The following is a 26,119-nucleotide window of genomic DNA, read 5'->3' on the forward strand; positions in this document are numbered from 1 at the left end:
TTGTTATTCATTTGTGGGACATGGGCGTCGCTGGCTGGCCGGCATTTATTGCCCATCCCTGAATGCCCTTGGAGGGCAGTTGAGAGTCAACCACATTGCTGTGGCTCTGGTGTCACGTGTGGGCCAGACCAGCAGATTTCCTTCCCTAAAAGATACTAGTGAATCAGATGGGGTTTTCCAACGGTCGACAATGACATCATGGCCGTCAGCAGATTCTTAATTCCAGAGATTCAAGAAAAAAAAAGCTATGTAATCCTGAATTAAAATGGTTGACAAACTGATTGATGGAACGGTGGTTAAAAACGTACTTTATAATCGTAAAATTCCTACGGTGCAGAAGGGAGCCTTTCGGCTCATCAAATCTGCATCAACTCTCTGACAAAGCATCTTTTCATCTCATTAAATATACCTTTGAATATCTGAATGTGTTTTTAAAAGATAGACATACGTATGGGTATATGGTGAGTTTTTATATAAAATACACACTTATTAATAAATCTAGGTTCAAAATAGAGGGCTACTTGTTTTACACTATGCACGTTGCATTGCTTTGAATGGTTTATGTCCAGTACACCATGATACCAAAGCCTCAAGCGTGAGAAGGTAGTTACCTTGCTCCCTGGTTTTCAATTCCCCTAGAAGTTCACTATTGTTGGGCTACATTTCAACACGTGACAACTTCCCAATTCTTCTGCCTGCACAAGGAACGTTGGCAAGCTATTCCGACAGTGGGTTTAGTGGGGAAAGGCGGTGGAAGGAGGCAACTGAGTCCAAGCCCATAGTCGCACCCCCTATAGTCAACACAAGCACTCATATCCATACAGGGCTCACCAAGGCAACAATCACTGGATTATGGGGTCTCATTGAGTCCCTTCCCAAGCACGATAAGATATTCCGATTAGCACTCTGGTGAGTTTAATAGACATTTGATCTTTCACTATCTTAGTCTTTCTACTCTATGTTCAGCTGTGGCTCAGTGGATAGCTTTTGTACCCCTTGGATAGATTATGGCACCATTCCCAATATAGGTGACAGGGTAAAGTCTGCATGTTCTCCCCGTGTCTGCACGGGTTTCCTCCTGGTGCTCCGGTTTCCTCCCACACTCCAAAGACGTGCAGTTTAGGGGGAACTAGCCACTCTAAATTGCCCCTTTAGTGTCCCAAGACGTGTAGGTTAGATGGATTGGCTATGCTAAATTATCCCTTAGTGTGCCAAGGTATGTAGGTTAGGTGGATTGGCCATGGATAGAGCAGGGGAGACAGCTTCGGTAAGATACTCTCAGAGTGTGTGTAGACTCAATGGGCCAAATGGCCATCCAGGCTGACACTTTGCGCATTATTTTAAGTACAGGTGGAAGTAAAAGATGCCTTGGTAATATGAGCACTTCCATCTAGAAGGACAAGGGTGGCAGATACACAGGAACACCACCACCTGCAAGTTCTCCCCCAAACCACTCACCATCCTGACTTGGAAATACATCAGCCGTTCCTTCACTGGGTCAAAATACTGGAACTCCCCCCCCCCCCCAAACGGCATTGTGGGTCAATCTACAGTGTGTGGACTGCAGCGATTCAAGAAGACAGCTCACCAACACTTTCTCAGGGAGCAACTAGGGATGGGCAATAAATGCTGGCCCAGCCAGCGATACCCATGTCCCACAAATGAATAAGATATATACCTGAAAACAACCAGGCTTGGCCAACATTTATGCCTGAACTATCACAAGTAACGCATCTTAGCATTTAGCTCATGGCTGTTTGTGCAAACATACTGAAAATAAACAGGCCATAATTTTAGGATTATGTACGTTATAGCAGTGACGCCTTTGACACTGTTAGGTTAGTGAAACTGAGTCGGCTTCAGAGAAATGTAATTATTTCCTAACTATTGTCTTTCTGACACTTAAAGGGAACAGCTAAGAGTTTGATAGAAGGAGAAATTCAACTTATGCCTCATTTTGGTAGCTACATTTCTCGTGAAGGTCATGTTTATACTCGCTGTGGTCACGTTTATATTCTTATCTGTTAAAAGCGTTTTGTGGAAAATGAACTTTAGTTATGTTGCTGTAAATAGAGTAATAAATTTTATATTTTGCAGAAAAAATTGACATCAACCATTTTGTTCTGCTGTTTCTAAAAATCTCCATAGATATTGCAATCTTGGACAGCACAGTGGCACAATAGTTAGCACTGCTGCCTCACAGCGCCAGGGACCTGGGTTCGATTCCCAACTCGTGTCACTGTCTGTGCGGAGTCTGCACGTTCTCCCCCGTGTCTGCGTGGGTTTCCTCTGGGTGCTCTGGTTTCCTCCCACAGTCCAAAGAATGCAGAGTAGATGGATTGGCAATTGTAAATTGTCCTTCAGGGGGATTAGCAGCGTAAATATGTGGGGTTATGGAGATAATGCCTGGGTGGGATTGTGATCAGTTCAGGCTCAATGGGCTGAACGGCCGCTCTCTGCACTGTAAGGATTCTATTAAAATGAACTGAAATCTATTCTGATGAGTGAGAGCTCTTTCTATTGCACCTGGCAGTAGTTTGCCTAATTCATGTTGACAGTGCAATGGGACTAGCTGTGGTACATTAGCTAATCAACGCTTCTCCCATCTTTTAAAAGACAAAGTGCGCGACTGTCTCTTGCTCTTTAGGGTCCATGTGCAGTAAAGCTTCACAACAAAGCCGCATCCAGAATTCAACTTGTTGTGTGCTCAGACTTATTGGTGTAGCAGAGCAAAGCACGGGCTCCATCCTTCACCAGTTCCTTCTCTTCGTGTCTCGTGAATCAGTGGGTGCGACCTGAGCCACTGGCGACGTAGAAAAACACTTCAGAGCTGGAGATGGAGTTGCAGAGGAAGCACCTTCTACACTTGCCTCAAGATGGAGAGGGGAGGAGTGCAGAAGGTGCTCCTTCTTGTACATGTTTTCTTTCCAGAACTCTAAGCTCAAATCTACCCCAGACACTCGGGATAGAAGCCTCTTCCACTGTTTACTTTCGGTAAAAGATCCCCTTTAAATCTAATGCCAAATAAAAGAAAGGCTGACCTTGAACGATTTATTGGAAAAAGATATACACACAAGAAAAGGAGACCCTAGTGCACATGACGCGACTCGCACAATCCCAGGAAAAGAAAACTTTAATTCCCATAAATAAATCTTTGCTCTAATGTACATAATTCTGAAAGGCCATATAAATATATACACAAGTCGCTTCTACAGATCCCCAGCAGGGGAGACAAAGAATATTTAGTGGAACAAATAAGTAAGCAGTGTTAAGAGTAAGGAAGTAGTGCACCCGTTCTCAGGCTAGACACATTTCCACTTTCTGAGGCAGATCAAACAATGTGGCCAAGCCACCACCCCCTCCCCAATATGGCGGACAGAGTCCCCCCGCCCCCCCCTCCCCACGCCCACCAATATGGGCAGAGCCCCCCCAACCCACCCAAAATGAACAGTTTCACTCGACAATGCGATACTTCCACTGCTGACGCTCATTGCAAAGACTTTCTTGAGGGACTGTTTGTACTCCTACACTATTTTTGGGTTCGGATAGCTATGGGGTGGGTGGGGGCAGCGGCAGAGAAGGAATAGGGCAATGGACCTTCCATCATTTCAGGTCTGCGGCAACAAACGCCTCCTCCCACCCACCAAAAAATACCAGAGATACAACCAAAGAAGATTTAGCAGGAAATAGCACTGCCAGCTTCCCACCTCACCATCACTGTGCAAGGGGCAACAATGAAAAAAAAGTCTCTGAAAAAAAAATGGTGGTTGACAGGTTCGTCCATGCCAACAAGCATCAGTTTTATTTGCTGGTAGGAGGTCTGTTAAATCACTGAGCTACAATTTTTTTTTTAAACCATTCATTCAGTCACCACGTCCATCTGACTAACACTTCCACGCAGATTATTAAAGCGCACCTCCACTGGTTTTGCCCAGCGAGGTACAGCTAGGGGCACGTTGAATAGACACACAAAGACCATGGTATAGTCAGGGTCCTAGAATCAAAGGAACAATGGCAACAGTAAACCAAATATAATCCAAGAGTTATCTCACGAGGCACTGTGCTGCTGTTGTAACTAGTTCACAAATATCACAGGCTGGTCACTCGCAAGTGATTCAATGGCCTCGGAATTGGATTGTATCAAATGGATATCCAAGGATTCAAGGTACAGTCAACATGCTCATTGTGTGTTGGAAACTGCACGTGCATGTCACATGGGTTAGGGTTCCTCTGTTCGAAGGTGGGCACCTAAAACAGACTTCAGTCCCTTCATCTGCAAGGCAGGTGCAGAATGGCATTTTCTCTATAGTTTCTTAGTAGGGTGCCGCTGGGGAGGCAACTCACGACACAAATAGGCCATTCAGCCCCTCAAGCCTGCTTCACCATTCAATAAGATCATGGCCGTTCTGTTTGTGTTTCTAATCCCACACTCTTATCTACCCCCAATAATCTCGGATTCCTTTATCTAACGAGAATCTACCTCCACCTTAAAAATATTCAGTAAATTGTCTCACAACACCAGGTTAAAGTCCAGCTGGTTTATTTGGAATCACCAGTTTTCACAGCGTTGCTCCTTCATCAGGTATCACTCAACTGATGAAGGGGCAGCGCTCTGAAAGCTCGTGATTCCAAATAAACCTGTTGGGACTTTAACCTGGTGCTGAGAGACTTCTTGCTGTGCCCACCCCAGTCCAACGCCAGCACCTCACAATGGCACAGTGGTTAGCACTGCTGCTTCACAGCACCAGGGATCTGGGTTCGATTCCTGACTTGGGTCACTGTCTATGTGGAATTTGCATGTTCTCTCCGTGTCTGCGTGAGTTTGAAAGACATTCTGATTAGGTGCATTGACCCAAACAGGCCCAGACTGTGACGACAGGGGGAGTTTCACAGTAACTTCATTAATGTAAGCCTTACTTGTGACTAATAAATAAACTTTAAATCTTAAAACTATTCAGTGACCCTGGCTCCGCCACCTTCTGAAGCAGAGAGTGTTTCAAAGTTACACGACTCAGACAAAAAAATTCTCCACATCTTTGGCCTAAAAGGATGATCTCTAATTTTAAAATCGTTCTGGATTTGTCCACAAAAGGATGCATCTTTTCCATATCCACTTTGGCAAGACCATTCAGGATCCTTATAAGCTTCACTCAAGATGTCCCCTCTCTTTTTAACTCCAGTAGAAACAAGCCCAGTTTGTTCAACTTTTCCTCATTAGACAACCCACTCATTCCAGGTATCAATCCAGGAAACGGTCTAGTGAACTGTCTCCTTCACACTTCCATTCTCCCTTAAGTAAGGCAACCAAATCTGCACACAGTATTTGAGATGTCTCAGCATTATCCTGTATCACTTAAGCATTACATTCTTACTTTTAAATGTTCAATTCTTCTCGTAATAGATGGTAGCGTATCATTAGACTTAAGTGCGTGCTGTACCTGCATTCTCATCTTTTTTCCACTCATACACTGGAACACCCAGATTCCTCTGCACCTCAGAATTTTGCAGCCCTTCTGCCATTTAAGTTATATTCTGCTTTTTCAACCTTCCTGCCAAAGCAAACAACTTTATATTTTCCCACACTGCATCCCATCTGCCAGATATTTTGTACACTGACTCAACTTATTGCAACCTCCTTATGTCCTCTTCACAGCATACTTAGCTACCATGCCTTCATTCTCCTCATGCAAGTCATTAACACAAACTGTAGAAAGTGGAGGTCCCAGCACAGACTGCAGCAGGATTCTACTCATCATATCTGGTAAATCAGAAAAGGACCCATTTATGCATACTCTCTATTTTCTATCAGCCAGCCAATCTTCTAACCACGCTAAGTTACCCCCTACGCCAGGAGCTCCGACTCTGCACAGTAACTCTTGATATGGGACCCTGTCAAATGTCTTTTAAAAATCTAAAAGACATCTGTCCATCGGCACCTCATTACCCACAGCACATGTTACTCCTTCAAAGAACTGCAGCAAGTTGGTTAAACATGGTTTTCCTTTCACAAAACCATGTTGACTCTTCCCGATCACCTTGATGTTTCTGGAAATTTTACTTGCCTTAAAGAAGAGCCTGGAAGGGCAAGAGTCCTAATTCTGGGTTCACATTAAACTGCCCTTACTGGTCTCTCCTGTGGATATCCTCACTCCCTCCCTTACAGGCCCTCCTCCTCCCTCCAGGTCTGATGCGCTACCTTTTCCTTCTTCAGCACAACGGTATAGTACCTACAAGTTAGGTTCCCCACTTTGTCCCAAGTGGTCAACCTTCATAAGCAAGCCAAGGACAGCAGGGAATGTCACAGTCAAAAGCCAAGGCACCCACAGCTCAGGGGCAGAAGCTACACAAGAACAAGCTCATCTAGCACCCACGAGAGCTGGGGATCAGGTTAAATTGCTGGATATCAGGTGGTTAAACCTACTATGTTACACTCCCAGTGAGGAAGCCATGCACTCGGGGAGCATCGGACAGAGACGCTGGGCTATAAATCCTTGGACTCCTTATGCGGCGTATCTTACTGCTCACCAGGCTGGATCCATACATCCAAACTTTGCAAGCAAGTTTTTCCTCAATGCAAATAATGCCTCGAGGCCTAACCCTGACCCTGCGTCTGTAAGAGATCAGAGAACAACATCTCACTACGTGGGTTATACTGTTTAAAACGCAAGATAGTTGCCGACACCAGTGTGTGCGGGCACACTTGCCTGTCCACGCAGAGAAACCGATGGTATCATTTGCAGGCGACAGTGCCAGCAAGAACCAGACTGTGATCTCTACTCCGGCAATCTTTAAAATGCAACTTTCTTCTCTTACTTCACATGCCGGGGGCTTGCAATCTTCTAACAGTTCTGTTAAATTAACACTGTTGCCTCACAGCGCCAGGGATCTGGGTTCGATTCCTGGCTTGGGTCACTGTCTGTGCGCAGTATGCTCGTTCTCCTCTTGTGTCTGCGTGGGTTCCTCCAGTTTCTTCCTACAGTCTGAAAGACTTGCTGATTAGATGGATTGGTCGTGCCAAATTCTCCCTCAGTGTACCCAAACAGGCACCAGAGTGTGGTGACCAGTGGAATTTCAGAATAACTTAATTGTAGTGTTAATGTAAACCTTACTTCTGACACTAATAAATAAACTTCATTTTACTTTAAAATGGTTCATCTATTTCAAAGGAATCATTGGTTCTGCACTCTACTGGGACTGAAAGTTAATGGTTTCAAGTTTAGAAATGTATTTCCATCCCACCCCTATGCTATCAATGCCGGGTATTTAGAGTCATAGAATCCCTACAGTGCAGAAGGAGGCCATTCGGCCTATCGAGTCTGCACTGACCACAATCCCACCCAGTCCTATTCCCATAACCCCATACATTTACCCTAGCTAGTCCCCCTGACATTAAGAGGTAATTTAACACGGCCAATCAACCTAATCCGCACATCTTTAGACTGTGGGACGAAACCGGAGTACCCGGAGGAAACCCACGCAGACATGGGGAGAATGTGCAAACTCCACACAAACAGAGACCCAAGCCGGGAATCGAACCCGAGTCCCTGGCGCTGTGAGGCAGCACCTATGCTGCCCTATGGGATATCTCTATCGGTAAGTGACAATGCAGAGTTTTCAGTTTGGTAAGACGCATATGTATTCAGTAGGTTTTGTGCCAACATAGGGCTGTTTATACTTGTTCACTCGCAAGGACGTCATGGGGTAAAACAGTACCAACTGCGTCTGCATGGTGCTGGCAGCAAACGCAACCTTCTCCTTCAGCACAAGCGTACAGTTCCTACAACTCAGCTTCCCCATCTTGTCTCAAGTGGTCAACCTTCATAAACAAGCCAAGGAAAGCAGGGAATGTCAAAAGCCAACAGCCCAGAGGAACACTTCTCAGGAGGAATCGCCTGTTTAAAAAAAAAACTTACGAATGGAAGCACCGTCCGATGTGATTCTTGTGAGCCCCGAGTCGCCGTGGGCTAACTGTAGTGTCGCTACGCTAGCCGATAAGTGGCCAACTTTGCAGAGGGCAGGAGTGGAACCTTCTGGTCCGCGTGGCTTGGCCGCACGCTGGTCTCATCAACCGAGAGGACGTACATCGGTTCAATTTGGGGAGAGGGGAACAGAGTTAAATCTCGTCATCTCGGAAAAAGGAGACTTTCAAAACCAGGCAGAATAACAAGTGTTTTTTTTTGGGAATAATTTTTATCACACGTTGAATAATGCTAATGGAGTCTTTATGACATCAGTCCAGTGCACACACAGAGGGAGGTGGAACTATTCTGACATTGCCAGCTAATGGGAGGGGAGGGGGTTAATAACAGCATCCTACCCAACGGGAGGCCATGCTCCAGACCAGTCTGCCGCACCATCAGATCTGCCTTAGAAATCAGGAATTGGCTGCTTCAGGATTTTATCTTAATTACTGTAGCCCCCCCCGTTGTTCACCTCATTCGCACAACGTTGATGGTCTCCAGACAATAAGAGCAGCAGTGTTGTGTAGTGTCTCTGTTGTGTCCCTGTTAGAGTTTGCCCCATGATTCTGGAGGTGGGAACTGGTCCACGTCTCCCATCTCGTTGAAGGTCTGGTCGCCCAGTGTGAACGTGAGCTTGTACCGTAACCGGACTTTCTCCTGCAAGGAACGAGGCTGCACTTTAGTCTTTCGCTTACACAGCTTAGAAACAAGAACTTCCCTCGACCCCACCCACCAACAGAAATGAATTGCCTCTAACATCATTAATTGGTGGCGTAGTGGTTAACACTGCTGCCTCATAGCGCCAGAGACTCGTGTTCAATTCCCAACTTGGATCACTGTCTGTGTGGAGTCTGCACATTCTCCCCATGTCTATGTGGGTTTCTTCCCACAGTCAAGTTATTGGGATTGGCCATGCTAAATTGTCCCTTAGGGTCCAAAGATGTGTAGATTAGGTGGATTGGCCATGCTAAATTGTCCCCTAGTGTCTAAAGATGCGCAGGTGAGGTGGATTGGCCATGCTAAATTGTCCCCTAGTGTCTAAAGATGCGCAGGTGAGGTGGATTGGCCATGCTAAATTGCTCCTTAGGATTTATTGGTAACTATCTTCTCTCAGGAATTGTGGGTGACGTGTTGGCAGCCCAGAAAGGAAGAGGAGAAAGGACATAAAACCTTGCAAAAAACAGATCTGTATGAACTTAAATGTTCAGTTGTGCTTGCTAATTCAATTCCCTCACACAGCTGGGCAAGTCCTTGATTATGAAGCCAAACAAAATAATTTGACAAAAATATTAATAGCAATGGATCAAGAGATGCCAAATCAAATATCTGGGATAAACAAACCTTCTCAAATCATGGAGTATCTACAGTGCTGAAGGAGGCTATTTGGCCCACCAGGCCTGCATCTGCTCTCTGACAGAGTATCTTAACCAGACACGCTCCCCACCCTATCTTTGCAACACCACATTTTTACCACGGCCAATCCATCGAACCTATACATCTTCAGACTGTGGGAGGAAACTGGAGCATATGGAGGAAACCCACGCAGACACAGGGAGAACGTGCAGTCTCCACACAGACAGCGACCCAAGCCAGGAATCGAACCCTGGAAGCTGTGAGGTGGCAGTGCCCACCACTGTGCCACCCTTAAATTGATTAGGTGCATTCAAAGGGTATTCCGTTCCACCTTTTAAACATCGGAAACGACGTTGCTGCATATTTAGCTTCAGCGATGAGTGATACCACCCTGTTGCCGTGATTATATACATACACATCAAATCAGATTGTTCATTGTACCAGTATACCCGAAACATGCAAGTCATCGAGATATACAGCACGGAAACAGGCCCTTCGGCCCAACTCATCCACAGCGATTAGGTTTCCTAAACGGAACTAGTCCCATTTGCCTACATTTGGCCCACCTCCCTCTAAACTTTTCCCATCCATGTACATAAAGGTATAAATATCATTTAAATGTTGTAATTGTGCCCGCCTCGACCACCTCCTCTGGCAACTCATTCCATACACACACCACCCTGTGTGTGAAATAGTTCCCCTTCAGGTCCCTTTTAAATCATTTTCCTCTCACCTTAAACCTCGACCCTCTAGTTTTGGGCTCCCATACCCTGGAGAGGCTATTCACCTTAGCTATACCCCTCATGATTTTATAAACCTCTATATGGTCACCCCTTATGGACAGCACGGTTGGCACAGTGGTTAGCACTGCTGCCTCACAGCGCCAGGGACCTGGGTTCGATTCCCGGCTCAGGTCACTGTGTGGAGTTTGCACGTTCTCCCCGTGTCTGTGTGGATTTCCTCTGGGTGCTCTGGTTTCCTCCTACAGGCTGGCTAGGTTAAAGTTAATTTTATTAGTCACAAGTAAGGCTTACATTAACATGGCAGTGGAGTTACTGTGAAATTGCCCTAGTCACCACAGTCTGGCGCCTGTTCAGCTCAATGCATCTGACCAGCACGTCTTTCAGACCATGGGAGGAAACCCATGCAGACAAGGAGAGAATGTACAAAGTCCATACAGACAGTAACCCAAGCCAGGAATCGAACCGGCAGCAGTGCTCACCACTGGCACAGGTGCATTGGCCATGCTAAGTTCTCCTTCAGTGTACCCGAACTGGCGCTGGAGTGTGGCAACTGGGGGATTTTCACAGAAACTTCACTGCAGTGCTAAAGTAAGCCTCCTGTAACACTGATAAATAAACTTTAAACTTCATCCTCTTATGTTCCAGGGAAAAGTCAGTAAGAAGTCTCATGACACCAGGTTAAAGTCCAACAGGTTTACTCGGTAGTAAACGCCACTAGCTTTCAGAATGCTGTTCCTTCGTTAGACGAGTGGAGAGTTCTGATCACGACTCTCCACTCACCTGACGAAGGAACAGCATTCTGAAAGCGAGTGGCGTTTACTACCAAATAAACCTGTTGGACTTTAACCTGGTGTTGTGAGACTTCTTAGTATGTTTACCCCAGTCCAAAGCTGGCATCTCCACACCAGGGAAAAGTCCCAACCTATCCGTTATTATTCAAACCTTCCAGACCCAGTAACATCCTTGCGAGACTGGGGCCTTGAGCCAGGAGGGAGGGAGGGAGGGTTTGGGGAGAGGGGCAGTGAGCGAAGGTAGGGGCTGGAAAGAAGGTTGGTTAGAAACTTGGAGCGGGTCAATCAAAGGGCAACCACTTAAAAGCTTGCACACCCCCCCCCCCAAACCATTTGGAGTTTGAAAAACACAGGCTTCCTGATGCCGTTACGCAGCCCACACCAAACATATTACGGCATGGGCAGCGTATTATTGGGGTTCAATCAGCCTGGTGGCAAGCCTAGTCAACCCTTAATTGGTCATTTTAATATGGGCAGCTGGATACGGCGCTGATTTATCCCCTGTATTATGGGGGTGAGTGGGAGCAGGAAGGTGGTAGGGTGATCCCCCTCCCCTCCCACCGTGTCAAACACGTCCCGAGGGAACATATAAAATTCAGCCTTTTCATTTATAACACCTTTCACAAAATAAAACATCGCAAATCACTTTGCGGGCTTGACGAAAAACACCGATGGGGAATAAGGGAAGGGGCTTGCTGTGCCAAATCGCCTGCCTGGGCTGTTGGTTAATTAGTGGGTACACGGTAGAGGCACACTCACCTTCTGTGGGTTTGCTAGTAGCAGGACCTGCGTGATTGCAGAAGGTGGGAGAATAGGATTAAAAGCTGGCAGCTCAGTGCCTGATGGAGGCTGCAACTTGACCTTCATAACCTGCAAAAGGAAGCTGATTAAAGATTTCTGCAAGGAGTTGGGAGGGTAGAGAGAGAGACAAACAAATTCCTCTAGAAGGGCAGCCCGGCAGAAGGGGATAAAACGTTAAAATTAGATAAAGGCAAAATACTGCGGAATCCGGAATCAAACAGAAAAGGCTGGAAAACCGCAGCTGCTCTGACAGCATCTGTGGAGAGAGAATAGAGCCAACGTTTCGAGTCTAGATGGCACTTTGTCAGAGCCAGTTCTAACCTGCACATCTTTGGACACTTGTTCTATTGTACACTTCAGGCTTCGGTCTATATTCTTCATCTGAGTTAGGGACAATTTAGCATGGCTAATGCCCCTAACCTGACATCTTTGGACACCAAGGGGCAATTTAGCATGGTCACTCCATTTAACCCTAACCTGCACATCTTTGGAGTGTGGGAGGAAACCCACACAGACACAGGGTGAACATGCAGACTCCACACAAATAGAATTGAACCCGAGTCCCTGGCGCTATGAGGCAGCAGTGCTAACCACTGCCACCGTGCATCTTGCTGCCAGCAGTATTAGCACGAACACAGAAATAGAAGTTGGGGTTTTAGGCACACCAGTTCTGGAAGCCACGAGTGAATTTTACAATCCAATCAGACAGTTAATTGTGTGCAGCCAAGGCTTCTCGGCCTCTTAAGGGCCTCAACTGAATGGTGGAACTGAATCAAAAGGGCAGAATGGCCTGCTCCTGCTTCTAGTTTCTAATCCAGATTGCGCTGTCAGCTAAGTGTCAGTTGGTGAACTGCAGCGAGCTTTAGAGACCGTGGGTGGGTGGGGGGGGGGTGGGGGGGTGTGTGTGTGTGTGTGTGTGTGTGTGTGTGTGTGTGTGGGGAAACGCCAGCAGGCTTCCCGAGTGGGAGACGGTGGCGTAGTGGCAGTATCACTGGACTAGTAATCCAGAGAATTGTAACATTGCTCTGGGAACCTGAACTCAAATCCCGCCACGACAGATGGTGAAATTTGAAAAATGTTCAACAAGACAAATCTAGAATCCAGACTGTGAAGTGATTGTTGTAAAAACCCTTCCTGCAGGATGAGATTTTCCAACATTTTCTCTTTTGGTTTCAGATTCCAGCATCCGCTGTAATTTGCTTTTATCCAGTGTTTAACTCACTGCCACTTCTCTTCCAGGAATGCCTACCCTGAAATACTGCTCTTCTCTCCGATAAGGAAATCCCATGTCTCTCCCCTCTATCCACCTTCCCTACTTTCCATTTCTTAGTGACTCTCAATGGGCTGCCATTAGCAGCCTTTCCCCCAATTTCTGTGGCTATGACTCATTCTTCATTCTCTCACCCTGCAGTATAAACATCTCCCACTTTCTGTGCCTTTTAGCTTTGACAAAGGGTCGCCTGGACTCGAAACGTCAGCTCTTTTCTCTCTTTACAGATGCTGCCAGACCTGCTGAGATTTTCCAGCATTTTCTCTTTTGGTTTTGAAAATGAGGATTGGGTAAAGATGGCTGCCATGCTCAACAACAGTAGAATAACTGCGCAGGGATAAGACACAAGGCACTGGGAGGGGTATCATAGAGTCATACAGCTGGTTTACAGCATGGAAACAGGCCCTTCAGACCCATTTGTCCATGCCACCCCTTTTAAACCCCTAAGCTAGTCCCAATTGTTTGAGTTTGGCCCATACCCCTCCATACCCATCTTACCCATGTAACCATCTAAACGCTTTTTAAAAGACAAAATTGTACCCACCTCTGCCAGCTCATTCCAGACACTCACCACCCTTTGTGTGAAAAATTGCCCCTCTGGACTCTTTTGTATCTCTCCTCTCTCACCTTAAACCTACACCTTCTAGTTTTAGACTCCCCTACCTTTGGGAAGAGATATTGACTATCTAGCTGATCTATGCCCCTCATTATTTTATAGACCTCTGTAAGATCACCCCTCAGCCTCCTAAGTTCCAGAGATAAAAGTCCCAGTCTATCCAGCCTCAAAACATAACTCAAAACATCAAGTCCCGGTAGCATCCTAGTAAATCATTTCTGCACTCTTTCTAGTTTAATAATATCCTTTCTATAATAGGGTGACCAGAACCGTCCACAGTATTGAGCACCATGGAATTAAACAGAGCCATTCAAAGCGAGGGACAATTATGTTTGTATTTAAAAACAACTCAACAACATGCAATGACAAGAGGATATCGCTATCCTTCGTACCTTGGGAACAGCAGCTTGGAACCTTATATTTTTCACTGGTTGTGGTGCTGTACTGATCATGGAGGTAACAACGACCAAAACATCCACCTGTCCTGGGGGAGGATCCTTCGCAAAATGGAACAGTACCCGGAAACTATTCTTATCATAGACCGTGACTGGCAAGATGCTACCTGTGTGGCGGAGGGAGGAAGGGTGGAGGAAGACAGAGAGATAGAAAAGTCACTTGAAATGCACTGATCATTACACATGGTACACACTCACGTGTACCACCCACCCAGCCACTATCACACCACATCCAACACCATATGTATACCATTCATCTATCCAATGTTGTACATGCTAAACACACACCATCTATCCTGGGTCAGGATAAGGGGAGGCGATGGCCCAGTGGTATTACCACTAGACTATTAATCCAGAAACTCAGCTAATGTTCTGGGGACCTGGGATCGAGTCCCGTCACGGCAGACGGTGGAATCTGAATTTAAAAAAAAAAATCTGGAATTAAAAATCTACCTGATGGCCAAGAAACCATTGCCGATTGTCAGAGAAACCCATCTGGTTCACTAATGCCCTTTAGGGAAGGAAATCTGCTGTCCTCACTTGGTCTGGCCTACATGTGACAACACAGCAATGTGTTGACTGCCCTCTGAACATGGGCAACTGGCCAGCCATCGATGCCTGTGTCTCATGAATGAATTTAAAAAAACACTAATTCCCACCCCAGAACCGGTGCCATCCTCCAATCCAGCACATTCTCAAAGGCAATTAGGGACAGGCTACAAGTGCTGGCCCAGGCCGGCAAACACAGAATCCTACCGTGTAAGAGGGGGCCATTCTGCCCATCGAATCTGCACTAACTCTCCAAAAGAGCATCTTACCCAGGCCTACCCTACCTCAAAACCCCAGACATTTAGCATGACTAATCCACTTAACCTGTACATCTTTGGAAACTAAGGGGCAATTTAGCATGGCCAACCCATCTACCTTTCACATCTTTGGACAAAGAAGAAACCGGAGTACCCAGAGGAAACCCATGCAGACTCAGGGAGAATCCACTCAGACAGTGATCCGAGGCGGGAATCGAACCCGGGTCCCTGGCGCTCTCCATGTAAGTGAAGAACAACCTGATACTCACTTGGTTTAATCGATTCTAGAGGTACTAAAACATTAGTTAGGGAGATTTCCTGAGGAGGCATCGGTGAGATTCTGGGCCCTCCTTGTGCACTGTGCTGAGTCCCAGCTTGCCCTACGCACGAGGCAGCAGAAGCCGGGGGGACGGAAGAACTGCACGCAAATGTGGCTGGCTGATCGGGTTGAAGGGTAAGGCCTGAAGAAAGGGCTGCGCCGAGGATCGGCGAGATGTTCTTGTTTGAAGCAGGATAAAGTGGCGACGTGCCCAAGGCAACTGCAGTGTTTGTGCTGGATTTATTCTGGAGATCGCGAAGTGTTTGTCTTTGCTGTGGGGCTGACCTGCAAGAAAAATACATGGTAAGAGAAAACATCAAGGCTGGACACCTTCTCCCTTCCCAGGCCAAATGATGCTTAACTTTAGGTTTCTTCCAATCTTCTCTTGACTGAGAGAACTTCATGTAGAAACACAAGAAATAGGAGCAGAGGCCATTCAGCCCATTGAGCCTGATCTGCCATCCAAGTGGATCATAGATGATCATCTATCTAACTCTCCCCCACAATCCCTCAAGACTATTAGTATTCTCGAATCCATCTATTTCTATCTTGATCACACTTAATGACTGAGTTTCCACAGCCCTCTGGGGTACAGAATTCCAAAGATTCTCCACTCTAGAGTGAAGAGATTCCTCCACAAAGAATCCCTACAGTGCAGAAGGAGGCCATTCAGCCCACTGAATCTACCCCAACTCCCTGAAACAACATCTTACCTAGGTCTACTCCCAACCCTAATTGGCATAACCCCATGTATTTACCCCACTATTCCACTTAACCTCTACATCTTTGGACACTAAGGGGCAATTGAGCATGCCAATCCACCTGATTTCTGCATCTTTGGAGTGTGGGAGGAAACCGGAGCACCCGGAGGAAACCCACGCAGACATGGGGAGGATGTGCAAGCTCCACACAGACAGTGACCCGAGGCCAGGATTGAACCCACGTTCCTGGTGCTGAGAGGCAATAGTGCTAACTACTATGCCATCATCTCGGTCTTAAATTGCCTACTCATTTGTTCTGACACTGTGCCCACTGGTTCAAGACTCAGCAGGCAAGGAAAACATCCTATCCACGTCTATTCCACCACACCCTGTAAGAATACAATGAGATCAGTTCTCATTCTTTGAAACTGTAGAGAATTCAGGCCCAGTTTCTATCATTAAGACCATCCCAGGGATTAGTCTGGTGAACCACCATTGCAAATGGGCAGCACAGCGGCACAGTGGTTAGCACTGCTGCCCCACAGTGCCAGGGACCCAGGTTTCATTCCCGCTTGGGTTCACTGTCTGTGCAGACTCTGCACATTCTCCCCGTGTTTGCATGGGTTTCCTCCAGGTGCTCCGGTTTCCTCCCACAATCTGAAAAGGACATGCTCGTTGGGTACATTGGCCATGCTAAATTCCCCCTCAGGCACCAGAGTGTGGCGCGTAGGGGATTTTCACAGTAACTTCATTGCAGTGTTAATGTAAGCCTTACTCGTGACAATAATAATTAACTAAACTAAACGTGGAGGCCAAAACTGCACGCACCAGAGAACTGAATTTCATCCTACCAAAAGCCAAAATTGCTTCAACATTTGTAACATGGTCAATGTATCATCACTGCACACAATCCCAGCAAAGTATTGCTGGCAACCCAATGGTGCAGAATTGTTACTGATGGAAATAAATGGATGGGACTACATTCCCCACAACCAGATAGGACAGAGCGACAACGCTGGCTCAAAATGCCATTCTGATTCCACCTCTGTCTGTCTCTCACCATTTGACTTGCTGAGATCCTGGAGGCAACGACTGCTGAAGGAGGGTTTTCCCCAAGATATCCAAGTCATCCAAGGCTTTTTTCCCAGCAGACGCAGGGTTCTGCTGACCGGTGCTTGAAGCCGCTGGTTTCAACATCTCAGAAGACTCGGCGGAGGCCACAGGACCGCTTGTATCGTCAGACTCCGAGGACTAGGGAAAATAAAACAACAGCTGCTCTTATATGGAAATTGTGCACATCTATCATACATAATAAAGAATGGATAAAGGAGGCATGGAAGGTGATTCAAAACGGCTGACAAGAATTACAGGGCAGAACTGAGGTGTCAGGATGGCCAGGAATAAAGTGGAAAACCTGGGGCTCCCTTCTCTAGAAAAGAGAAGCCCAAGGAGGGGGCAGCACAGTGGTTTGCATGGCTGCTTTACAGCACCAGGGACCCAGGTTCAATTCCCGGCCTCAGGTGACTTTGTGGAGTTCGTCTCACGTCTGCATGGGTTTCCTCCGGTTTCCTCCCACACTCCTAAGATATGGAGGTTAGATGGATTGGCCAAGCTAAATTCCCTTCAGTGTCATGGGAACAACAATGTTCCAGCAACCCTGACTCTTGGAAACAGGATTCTACCTAGACCCACTTACAGTCCTATTGGTGTAACCCCATGTATTTACCCAACTAATCCAGCAAACCTTCACATCTTTTGACACTAAGAAGCAATTTAGCATGGCTAATCCATCCAACCAGCACATCTTTAGAGTGTGGGAGGAAACCAGAGCACCCGACACAGGGAGAACATGCAAACTCCATACAGAGTCACCCAAGGCTGGAATCGAACCCATGTCCCTGATGCTGTGAGGCAGCAGTGCTACCAAAGATGTGTAGATTAGGGAGATTTGCAATGCTAAATTGCTTCTTAGTGTCCAAAAACGTGTAGGTTAGGTGGATTAGCAGGGTGAATATATGGGGTTATAGAGATGTGAGTGAGCCTAGGTAAGATGCTATTTCGGGAAGTCAGGGATGCCGGAACATTAGTGTCGGGGGAACAGCAAAGAGCAATTTAGCTTGGCCAATCCATCTAACCCCACACATCTTAGAAGTGTGGGCGGAAACCAGGGCACCCGGAGCAAACCCATGCAGACATGAAGCAAACTCCACACAGTCACCTGAGGCTGGGAATTAAACCTGGGCCAGCCAGGGACGCCCACGTCCCATGAATTAATAAAAGAAAAGGGATTACAAGGATAGGGCCTGGGCTATCCTTACAAGGATAGGGATTGTGGCTGGTGCAGATTTGATGGGCCAAATGGCCTAATTCAGCACCGTAGGAATTCTATGATTCTATTCTATGGAGTGACCGAATAGAGGCCATAAAACTCAAGAAGGAATTTGATTAAATAAATCTTGTTATTTGAGGGAGAGCCAAAAATTAGGGGCCATAAATATTAATGAATCATTCATAAATCCAATCAGCAATTGAAGAGAAACTTCCTTATCCTGAAAGGGCAACTCAGATAATGATTGACACATTTCAGAGGAAACCAAGTGCGTAAGTGAGAAGCAAGTGAAAGGTTAAACTGATAAATGAGCTGACGTAAGGTGGGAGGAAACTTGTGTAGAGGATAAACACTTGCTCTCCCAGTCACCATATTGACATGGCAGGTACAGTTCACTTTCCAGTCTCTGGCCTACAGACTTTGGCTCAACATAGCATAGAAACATAGAAGATAGGTGAAGGGGGGAGGCCATTTGGCCCTTCAAGCCTGCTCTGCCATTCATTACAATCATGGCTGATCATCCAACTCAATAGCCTAATCCTGTTTTCTCCCCATAACCTTTGATCCCATTTGCCCCAAGTGCTATATCCAGCTGCCTCTTGAATACATTCAATGTTTTGGCACCAGCTACTTCCTGTGGTAATGAATTCCACAGGCTCACCACTCTTTGGGTGAAGAAATGTCTCCTCATCTCCGTCCTAAATGGTCTACCCTGTATCCGCAGACTGTGACCCCTGATTCTGGGACGCCCCCACCATCAGGAACATTCTTCCTGCATCTACCCTGTCTAGTCCTGTTAGAATTTTATAAACCCCACCTCGCCCCCGTTTCATTTGTCTGAACTCCAGAGAAAATAATCCTAACCAGGTCAACCTCTCCTCATACATCGGTCCTGCCGTCCCCGGAATCAGTCTGGAGCAGTCAATAAACGATCGGAGTGAATATTAATTCATTCTGAGAACTTTTCTTCTTCCTTCCACAGGCACTTCCTTTCTTAATATAAAATAAGTCACACGAATAGGATGGAAATAGAGGGATACGGTCCCCGGAAGGGTTTTAGTTCAGTCGGGAAGCACGGTCGGTACAGGTTTGGAGGGCCGAAGGGCCTGTTCTTGTGTTGTCATTTTCTTCTGTTCTTTGTTCAATGGGAAACACAAACTCTTACATAAGCTCAACAGAATAATAATAACGGGTTCACTAATGTACTCTAGGGAAGGAAATCTGCCATCCTTATCTGGTCTGGCCTACACGTGACTTCAGAGCCACAGCAATGTGGTTAGACTCTCAGCTGCCCTCGGGCAACGAGGGATGGGCAATAAATGCTGGCCCAGCCAGCGACGCCCATGTCCCACAAATGAATAAAAAAATTCCATGTTATGTATTTTCTTACCTGAAATGTGTTCCAGTTACTTGATTCCAGAGACTGCGATGAAGGTACTGCATTAGGAACTAGATCATTCAGCCCTGTAGGGAGAGTAAGAGGGGAAAGAGTTGGAACAGAAGATTCGTGCACATGAGCATGTTAGGGATGAAATGCAACTTGCAGATTTATCATTCACATCGATCTCCCCGACAACTGCAAGCTATTCCTACCAATCTAGCAGACCACCCAACAGTATAACAATGCTGTGATTTACCACCGCACATATTTTCTAGGATAAACTGAGTCTATCAACTGGACTTTAAAAGACTACATCGAGTCATAGAACTGTATCTAATAACACCCGTTTACAGCAATGTCCAATCTCACATGGGCAGCACTATTGCACAGTGGTTGGCACTGCTACCTCACAGCGCCAGAGACCAGGGTTCGATTTCCAGCTCGGTCACTGACTGTGCAGAGTCTGCATACTCTCCCTGTGTCTGTCTGGGTTTCCTCTCACAGTCTGAAAGACGTGCTGGTTAGGGTGCTTCAGCCATGCTAAATTCTCCCTTAGTGTACCCGAACAGGCGCCGGAGTGTGGCGACTAGGGGATTTTCACAGGAACTTCATTGCAGTGTTAATGTAAGACCACTTGTGACACTAATATAAAAACTGGAAACTCACTGGTCTATTGGGGTTGCACAGTGGTTAGCACTGCTGCCTCACAGCGTCAGGGACCTGGGTTCGATTCCCAGCTTGGGTCACTGCCTGTGTGGGGTATGCACGTTCTCCTGTGTCTGCATGGATTTCCCCCTACACTCCAAAGATGTGCGGGTTAGATTTATTGGCCATGCTAAATTGACCCTAGCAGAGTAAATGCGAATAGGGCCCGAGTGGGATTATGGTCAGTACAGATTTGATGGGCCGAATGGCCTCCTTCTGAATTGTGGGGTTTCTATTCTAACGTGCAGACTCCACACAGACAGTGACCCGATGCTAGGAATCAAACCTGGGTCCCTGACGCTGTGAGGCAGCAGTGCTAACGACTGTGCCACCATGCCAGCCATATTTCAACTTAAAAATGGATTCAGTTGTATTAGTAGTCGCAATTTATTTGGGCACCAATGCATGATATCTTGCACTGCGTAATGTCTCAAATTCAGCCAGAGCTAAATCACTGCACAAGCAAAAACAACTTGCATTCAGAAAGCACCTACAGAGAGTAAAAGGCATTCTACGAGCACTGAATCAAATAATATCCAACACCAAGCCACACAAGGAGATATCAGGACAGTTCATAGCAGTGGAAGCTGGCTCACCGAACATATTCGGGGATGAGTAAGAATGATTTTTGACTGACAAGGGAGTCCAGGATTAAGAGGCGGGAAGGCAGAAGCTGAGCCCACAATCAGATTAGCCATGGTCTTAATCGAATGATGGAGCAGATTCAAAACGGGGAAGAGTTTACTCCTTCTCTCAAGTCCCTTGTTGTTCATAACTTAGGATCTAGGCAGTTGAAAAGTTGCCCACCAACAGCAGAACAACTAACATCAGGGCTCAGGCCAGTGCTGGAGGAAGAGCTGGGTGGCACAGCGGTTAGCACTGCTGTCTTACAGCACCAGGGACTCGGGATTAATTCTGGCCTTGGGTCACTATCTGTGTGGAGTTTGCACTTTCTCCGTGTCTGTGTGCATTTCCTCCGGGTGCTCCAGTTCCCTCCCATAGTCCAAAGATGTGTAGGTTAAGTGGTTTGGCCATGCTAAATTGACTCTAGTATCGGGGGATTAGCAGGGTAAATATGAGAGATTATGGGAAATAGGGACTGGATTGGAGTTTTAAAATAATTATTTATTAGTCACAACATTTACATTAACAGTGCAATGAAGTTACTGTGAAAATCCCCTAGTCGCCACACTCCAGGGCCTGTTTAGGTCAATGCACCTAACCAGCATGTCTTTCAGAATGTGGGAGAAAACCAGAGCACCCGGAGGAAACCCACGCAGACATGGAGAGAACGTGCAAACTCCACACAGGCAGTGACCCAAGCTGGGAATCGAACCCAGATCCCTGGCGCTGCAAAGCAGCAGTACTAACCACTGTGCTATCGTGCTGCAGGGATTGTGATTGGTATAGACTTGATGAGCCAAACGACCTCCTTCTGGACTGTAGGGATTTTACGATTGCAGAGCTCTCAGGTTTGCAGGGCTAAACGAGGTCAGGGAGAGCAGCGGGGTGAGGATATAGAGGAATTCAAAAATAAGGAAGAGAATTTGAAAACTGATTTGTTACTGAGCCGGAGTTCAGTAAGCCAGTGATCAGAGGGGGATGATGGGTACAGGGGCTCAGTGAAGGTTTCGATGAACTAAAGGACACTGTAATAGTCAAGTCCAGAGGTAACAAAGACACAGACTCTGGTTTCTGCAGCCGATGAGCTGAAAAGGCCCAGCTAACTCAATCAGTAGAGCACAGGACTCTTAATTTCAGGGTCATGGGTTCGAGCCCCACCTTTGGTGGTCTTGTTTTGTGGGTGGCACAGTGGTTAGCACTGCTGCCCTCACAGTGCCAGAGACCCAGGTTTGATTCCAGCCTCGGGTCACCGTGTGTGTGGAGTTTGCACATTCTCCCTGAGTCCATGTGGGTTTCCTCCGGCTTCTTCCCAAAGATGTAAGGGTTTAGGTTGAATGGTCATGCTAAGTTGCTCCCTTGTGTCACGGAGATTAGCAGGGTAGAATCATCTAACCATTACAGTGCAGGAGGTGGCCATTCGGCCCATCAAGTCTACTCCGACAACAGTCCCACCCAGACCTGATCCCCATAACCTCATGCAGTTTACCCTAGCTAGCCCTGCTGATACTAAATGGCAATTTAGGATGGCCAATCCAGCTAACCTGCACATCTTGGGACTTTGGTAGGGGATAAGGCCTGGGTGGGATTGTTGTTGGTGCAGACCTGATGGGCCAAATGGCCTCTTTCTGCACTGCAGAGATGCTATCAACAAAATTCTATGCCACGGTAGAGGTTGGGGGCAGGTGTAAAAATGAAATGTCAAGTCTGGAGAGAAGCAAACGTGAAAAGAATTCTCACCTAATGACATTAATTCATCATCTAGCAATGATACAGAGCTGCTGAGATCCTGTGTTAGATCAGGATTCCAGGTCTGATTGGCAGGGGCAGCAGGGTAGGAAGGAGTATTTGAGCTAGTGTCCAACCCAGTCAGGTCTAGTAGAGCAGAACTGCTGGCTAAATAACAAAGAAGATAATAATAGCATGTAAATCACAAGGCATGCAAACTTCGAGTGTTATTAAAAATCATTACCCTCAAATCACAATGACAATTTATTTATTAATTGGTTTAAATTGATTCAATCAACAAGATAAATTATGCTTCCTCCAGTTTAACTGCTGGCAGAGATGCATGGCAAATATTAAATAAGCCCTTTATGTAGCAGATGGATCATTTCAGTATTGCTGCACTTGCAGTGGGAGCTCTGCAGACAGCGAGCATGAGGTGGAAATTGGGCTTATTAAGATTGTTTCAGGGGGTTGTGTGGGTGTCACTAGCTAGGCCTGCACTGATTCCCTCTTGTGTTGTTTCATCTACTCCCTGGCCTCTTTTAAAGGTCAAACCAAATAAACAAACTCAAGTTAAATCAGGACAAAGTAAAAAGTGGCAGCTCCCCAAAAGGAAGGGGAACAGCCCAAATGCAACATATATTGGCAAATTTGCCTGAATGGATTCACTCTCGTTTGTTGAGTTGGGTGGTGTCCATTAATTGGGCCGCGGTTAATTCTAGGCTGTCTACGTTCCATGCTTGTGCAATTTAAGGAAACCTCATCCCAAATGCTGGAAGTTGCAGCGAGTAGTTTAGCTAAACAGTGGTTCTCAATTGTTAAGGCTACATAAATGCAAGGAGTCATTTTCGTTTTAAGAAGTTCGTTTATGGGACATGGGTGTCGCTATCTAAGCCAGTGCACTCCCTTGAGGTAGTGGTGACACGCGGCCTCCAAAAGTGAAAATGCTGCAAAATCTCAGCAGGTCCGGCAGCATTTGTAAGGAGAGAAAACAGCTGATGTTTTGAGTCCAGACGACCCTTTGTCAAAGGCCCTGTCCGGATGACCCTGGCTTGACAAAGAGTCGTCTGGACTCGAAACATCAGCACTTTTCTCTCCTTAAAAATGCTGCCAGACCTGCTGAGATTTTCCAGCATTTTCCCTTTTGGTTTCAGGTTCCAGCATCCACAGTATTTCGCTTTTATCCTGTGATGAGCTACCCTGAACCATTGCAGCCCGAGGCGTGAGTTTCTCTTAATTCATGAGACATGGGCATTGCTGGCTGGCTAGCACTTATTGCCTATCCCTTGGAGGACAGTTGAGAGTCAAGCACATTGCTGCGGCTCTGGAGTCACATATAGGCCAGACCAGGACATTAGTGACCCAGATGGGTTTTTCCAACAATGGTTTCATCGTAATCAACAGATTCTTAATTCCAGATTTTTTTTTACTGAGTTTAAGTTTCCACCATATGTCGTGGTGGGATTCGAACTTGGGCCCCCAAAGCATTAGCTGAGTTTCTGAATTAATAGTCTAACGATAATACACCACCCACAGTGCTGTTAGGGAGGGGATTCCAGGATTTTGACTTGGCAACGGTGAAGGAACGGCCAATATATTTCCAAGTCAGGATGGTGTGCAATTTCAAGGGTGGTGGTGTTTCAAGGGACCTGCTGTCCTTGTCCTTTTAGATGGTAGGAAACAAGTTCGGGAGGTGCTGCCTAAGGAGCCTTGGTGAGTTGCTGCAGTGCATCTTGTAGATGGTGCACAATGAGCTGAAATGTGGGCAATTTGGAGCTCAAAGTTCATGTCTGGTGAGGTGCGCTTTGAGAAGCGACAGAAGGTGCTCATTAAAAACTGTGAGCTGCACACCAGAAGCCGAGAAAGAGTTTTCACCCACGCACGCCCACAGTAAAGTTTGAATGAGATACTGCCCAACACCTACAGGACACGTAGGAAGTGTTGCAACTGCCCACCGCATTGCGGCGGAAAACATACAAGACAACATCACACACCTTTAATGTTTGGCAGGTCTGTCACCCCATTAACTTCTTCCCCCTTCACTATCTTCTTGTACATGTTAATGACCTGCGTTAAATTATCATTTGCTTGAAGGATTTCAGCTGGGGCAACAACAAAAAAAAACAAAAAGACAGAAGTGAGCTTGCAAACTAAAGTTTATACATTTAATCAAACCTGCTTACTCACGGCGCACGCTGCTACTTAACTTGCTGCAGATCAGATCATAACACATCATCAACAAGGTCCAGAAACCCAGCTGGAAATTGATGTCCAGTTAAGTCCAGTAAAAAGGAGAAAACAGAAAATTCTGCAAATGTCAACATCCAATCAAAAGAATTGGTCAAGGCTTGCCGAACATTTTAAATGTTAAAATGTTGCTGCTGTGTAATTCCAGCACTTGTACTCTGAGTAATACTCTTGGCACTTCTTTACACATACGCTGCGTGCTTTGCTTGCAATGCACAACATCTTACAAAACTAACAGGAATCAAATTTATCATAACCTTTTTTCTATTCATTTGTGGGGCATGGGTATCACTGGCTGGCCAGCATTTATTATCCATCCCTAGTTGCCCTTCAGAGGATATTTCAGAGTCAACCAGGGTCTGGAATCATAAGTAAGCCAGACCTGGTAAGGACAGCAGATTTCCTTCCCTAAAGGGCATTAGTGAACCAGATTGGTTTTTCCAACAATGGTTTCACAGTCATCAGTAGATTCTTAATTTCAGATTTTTTAAAATTGAATTTAAATTCCATCTATCTGCCGTGGCAGGATTCGAACCTGGGTCCCCAGAACATTAGCTGGAGTTTCTGGATTAATAATCTAGCAATAATACCACTAGGTCATCGCCTCCTTTTATAATCACTCAAGCTAACTGGGATGAAGTGTGGCCAATTTGAAGCCAATTTTATGCTGCCTGTCCTTTCTTTATAAAAAAAGTGTCCCACGTATGTAAACAGTATAACCAATCTGCCCCGATGTGTTTAGCCAGCTTACTTCCCCCATATGTATCATATCTACGTGCTGCAACAGTAGGCTAATTATGACAGCTTTGTATAACTGGATGTTCAGTTAACTTGAAATCTGCAGGACTGCTTGTGCAAAGCAGCAATTTCAATAAGTTCGTTTGATTAATTTACCCAAAGCTTCATCGTTATCCTCAGTGTCACTGGCTAGTCTGAATAGAGTGGGTCTCATCTTCTCACATCGCTGGTACAACTCCTGTGTGGGGAAAAGAAGAACTCAGTTAAGGAAAAAGATCAAATACCCTCCAAGTACCTCAGTGCATTGCAGCGATTAAGCATGTGGAACCAGGACGCGATTCTGTCTGGCACGTACGGGAGCTCCTGTGCCTGAGACATGAGGAGCAGGTTATCCTTCCCAGTCTGTCCCAGTTTAGGTAGACGCGATGAAGAACGCCTCTCACCAACAACAATCCTAAAGTGATTACAAGTTTGGGGAGTATCGAGGCAATCATTTTTTTCCCAATGCAGTATTTTTCAGTTCAAGCGCTCAGTGAACACAACTGAAAATCAGT

The 26,119-nt window shown here is 46.2% G+C and overlaps 1 protein-coding gene across 3 annotated transcripts in view; it reads right to left on the reverse strand.

Moving 5' to 3' along the window:
* Nucleotides 1–3,414: 3,414 nt before the first annotated feature.
* Nucleotides 3,415–26,119, reverse strand: part of LOC145361783 (ADP-ribosylation factor-binding protein GGA1-like) — a 60,012-nt gene continuing 37,307 nt past the window's right edge. For 2 of the 3 annotated variants that reach the window (XM_080217756.1, XM_080217757.1), the window contains exons 9-17: nt 25,722–25,803; nt 24,575–24,682; nt 22,593–22,748; nt 19,536–19,609; nt 16,877–17,067; nt 15,066–15,400; nt 13,928–14,097; nt 11,608–11,718; nt 3,415–8,618 (exon numbers count right to left, since the gene is read on the reverse strand). In XM_080217756.1, coding sequence (XP_080073882.1) covers nt 8,508–8,618; nt 11,608–11,718; nt 13,928–14,097; nt 15,066–15,400; nt 16,877–17,067; nt 19,536–19,609; nt 22,593–22,748; nt 24,575–24,682; nt 25,722–25,803 — 1,338 coding nt within the window. In that variant the 3' untranslated portion in view covers nt 3,415–8,507. The remainder of the gene's footprint in view (nt 8,619–11,607; nt 11,719–13,927; nt 14,098–15,065; nt 15,401–16,876; nt 17,068–19,535; nt 19,610–22,592; nt 22,749–24,574; nt 24,683–25,721; nt 25,804–26,119) is intronic. The other variant, XM_080217758.1, reaches the window with a different exon arrangement.

Source organism: Carcharhinus amblyrhynchos, chromosome 35 (assembly GCF_965287045.1).
Source record: "Carcharhinus amblyrhynchos chromosome 35, sCarAmb.v2.hapA, whole genome shotgun sequence".
In the NCBI taxonomy this organism is placed as follows: Eukaryota; Metazoa; Chordata; class Chondrichthyes; order Carcharhiniformes; family Carcharhinidae; genus Carcharhinus; species Carcharhinus amblyrhynchos.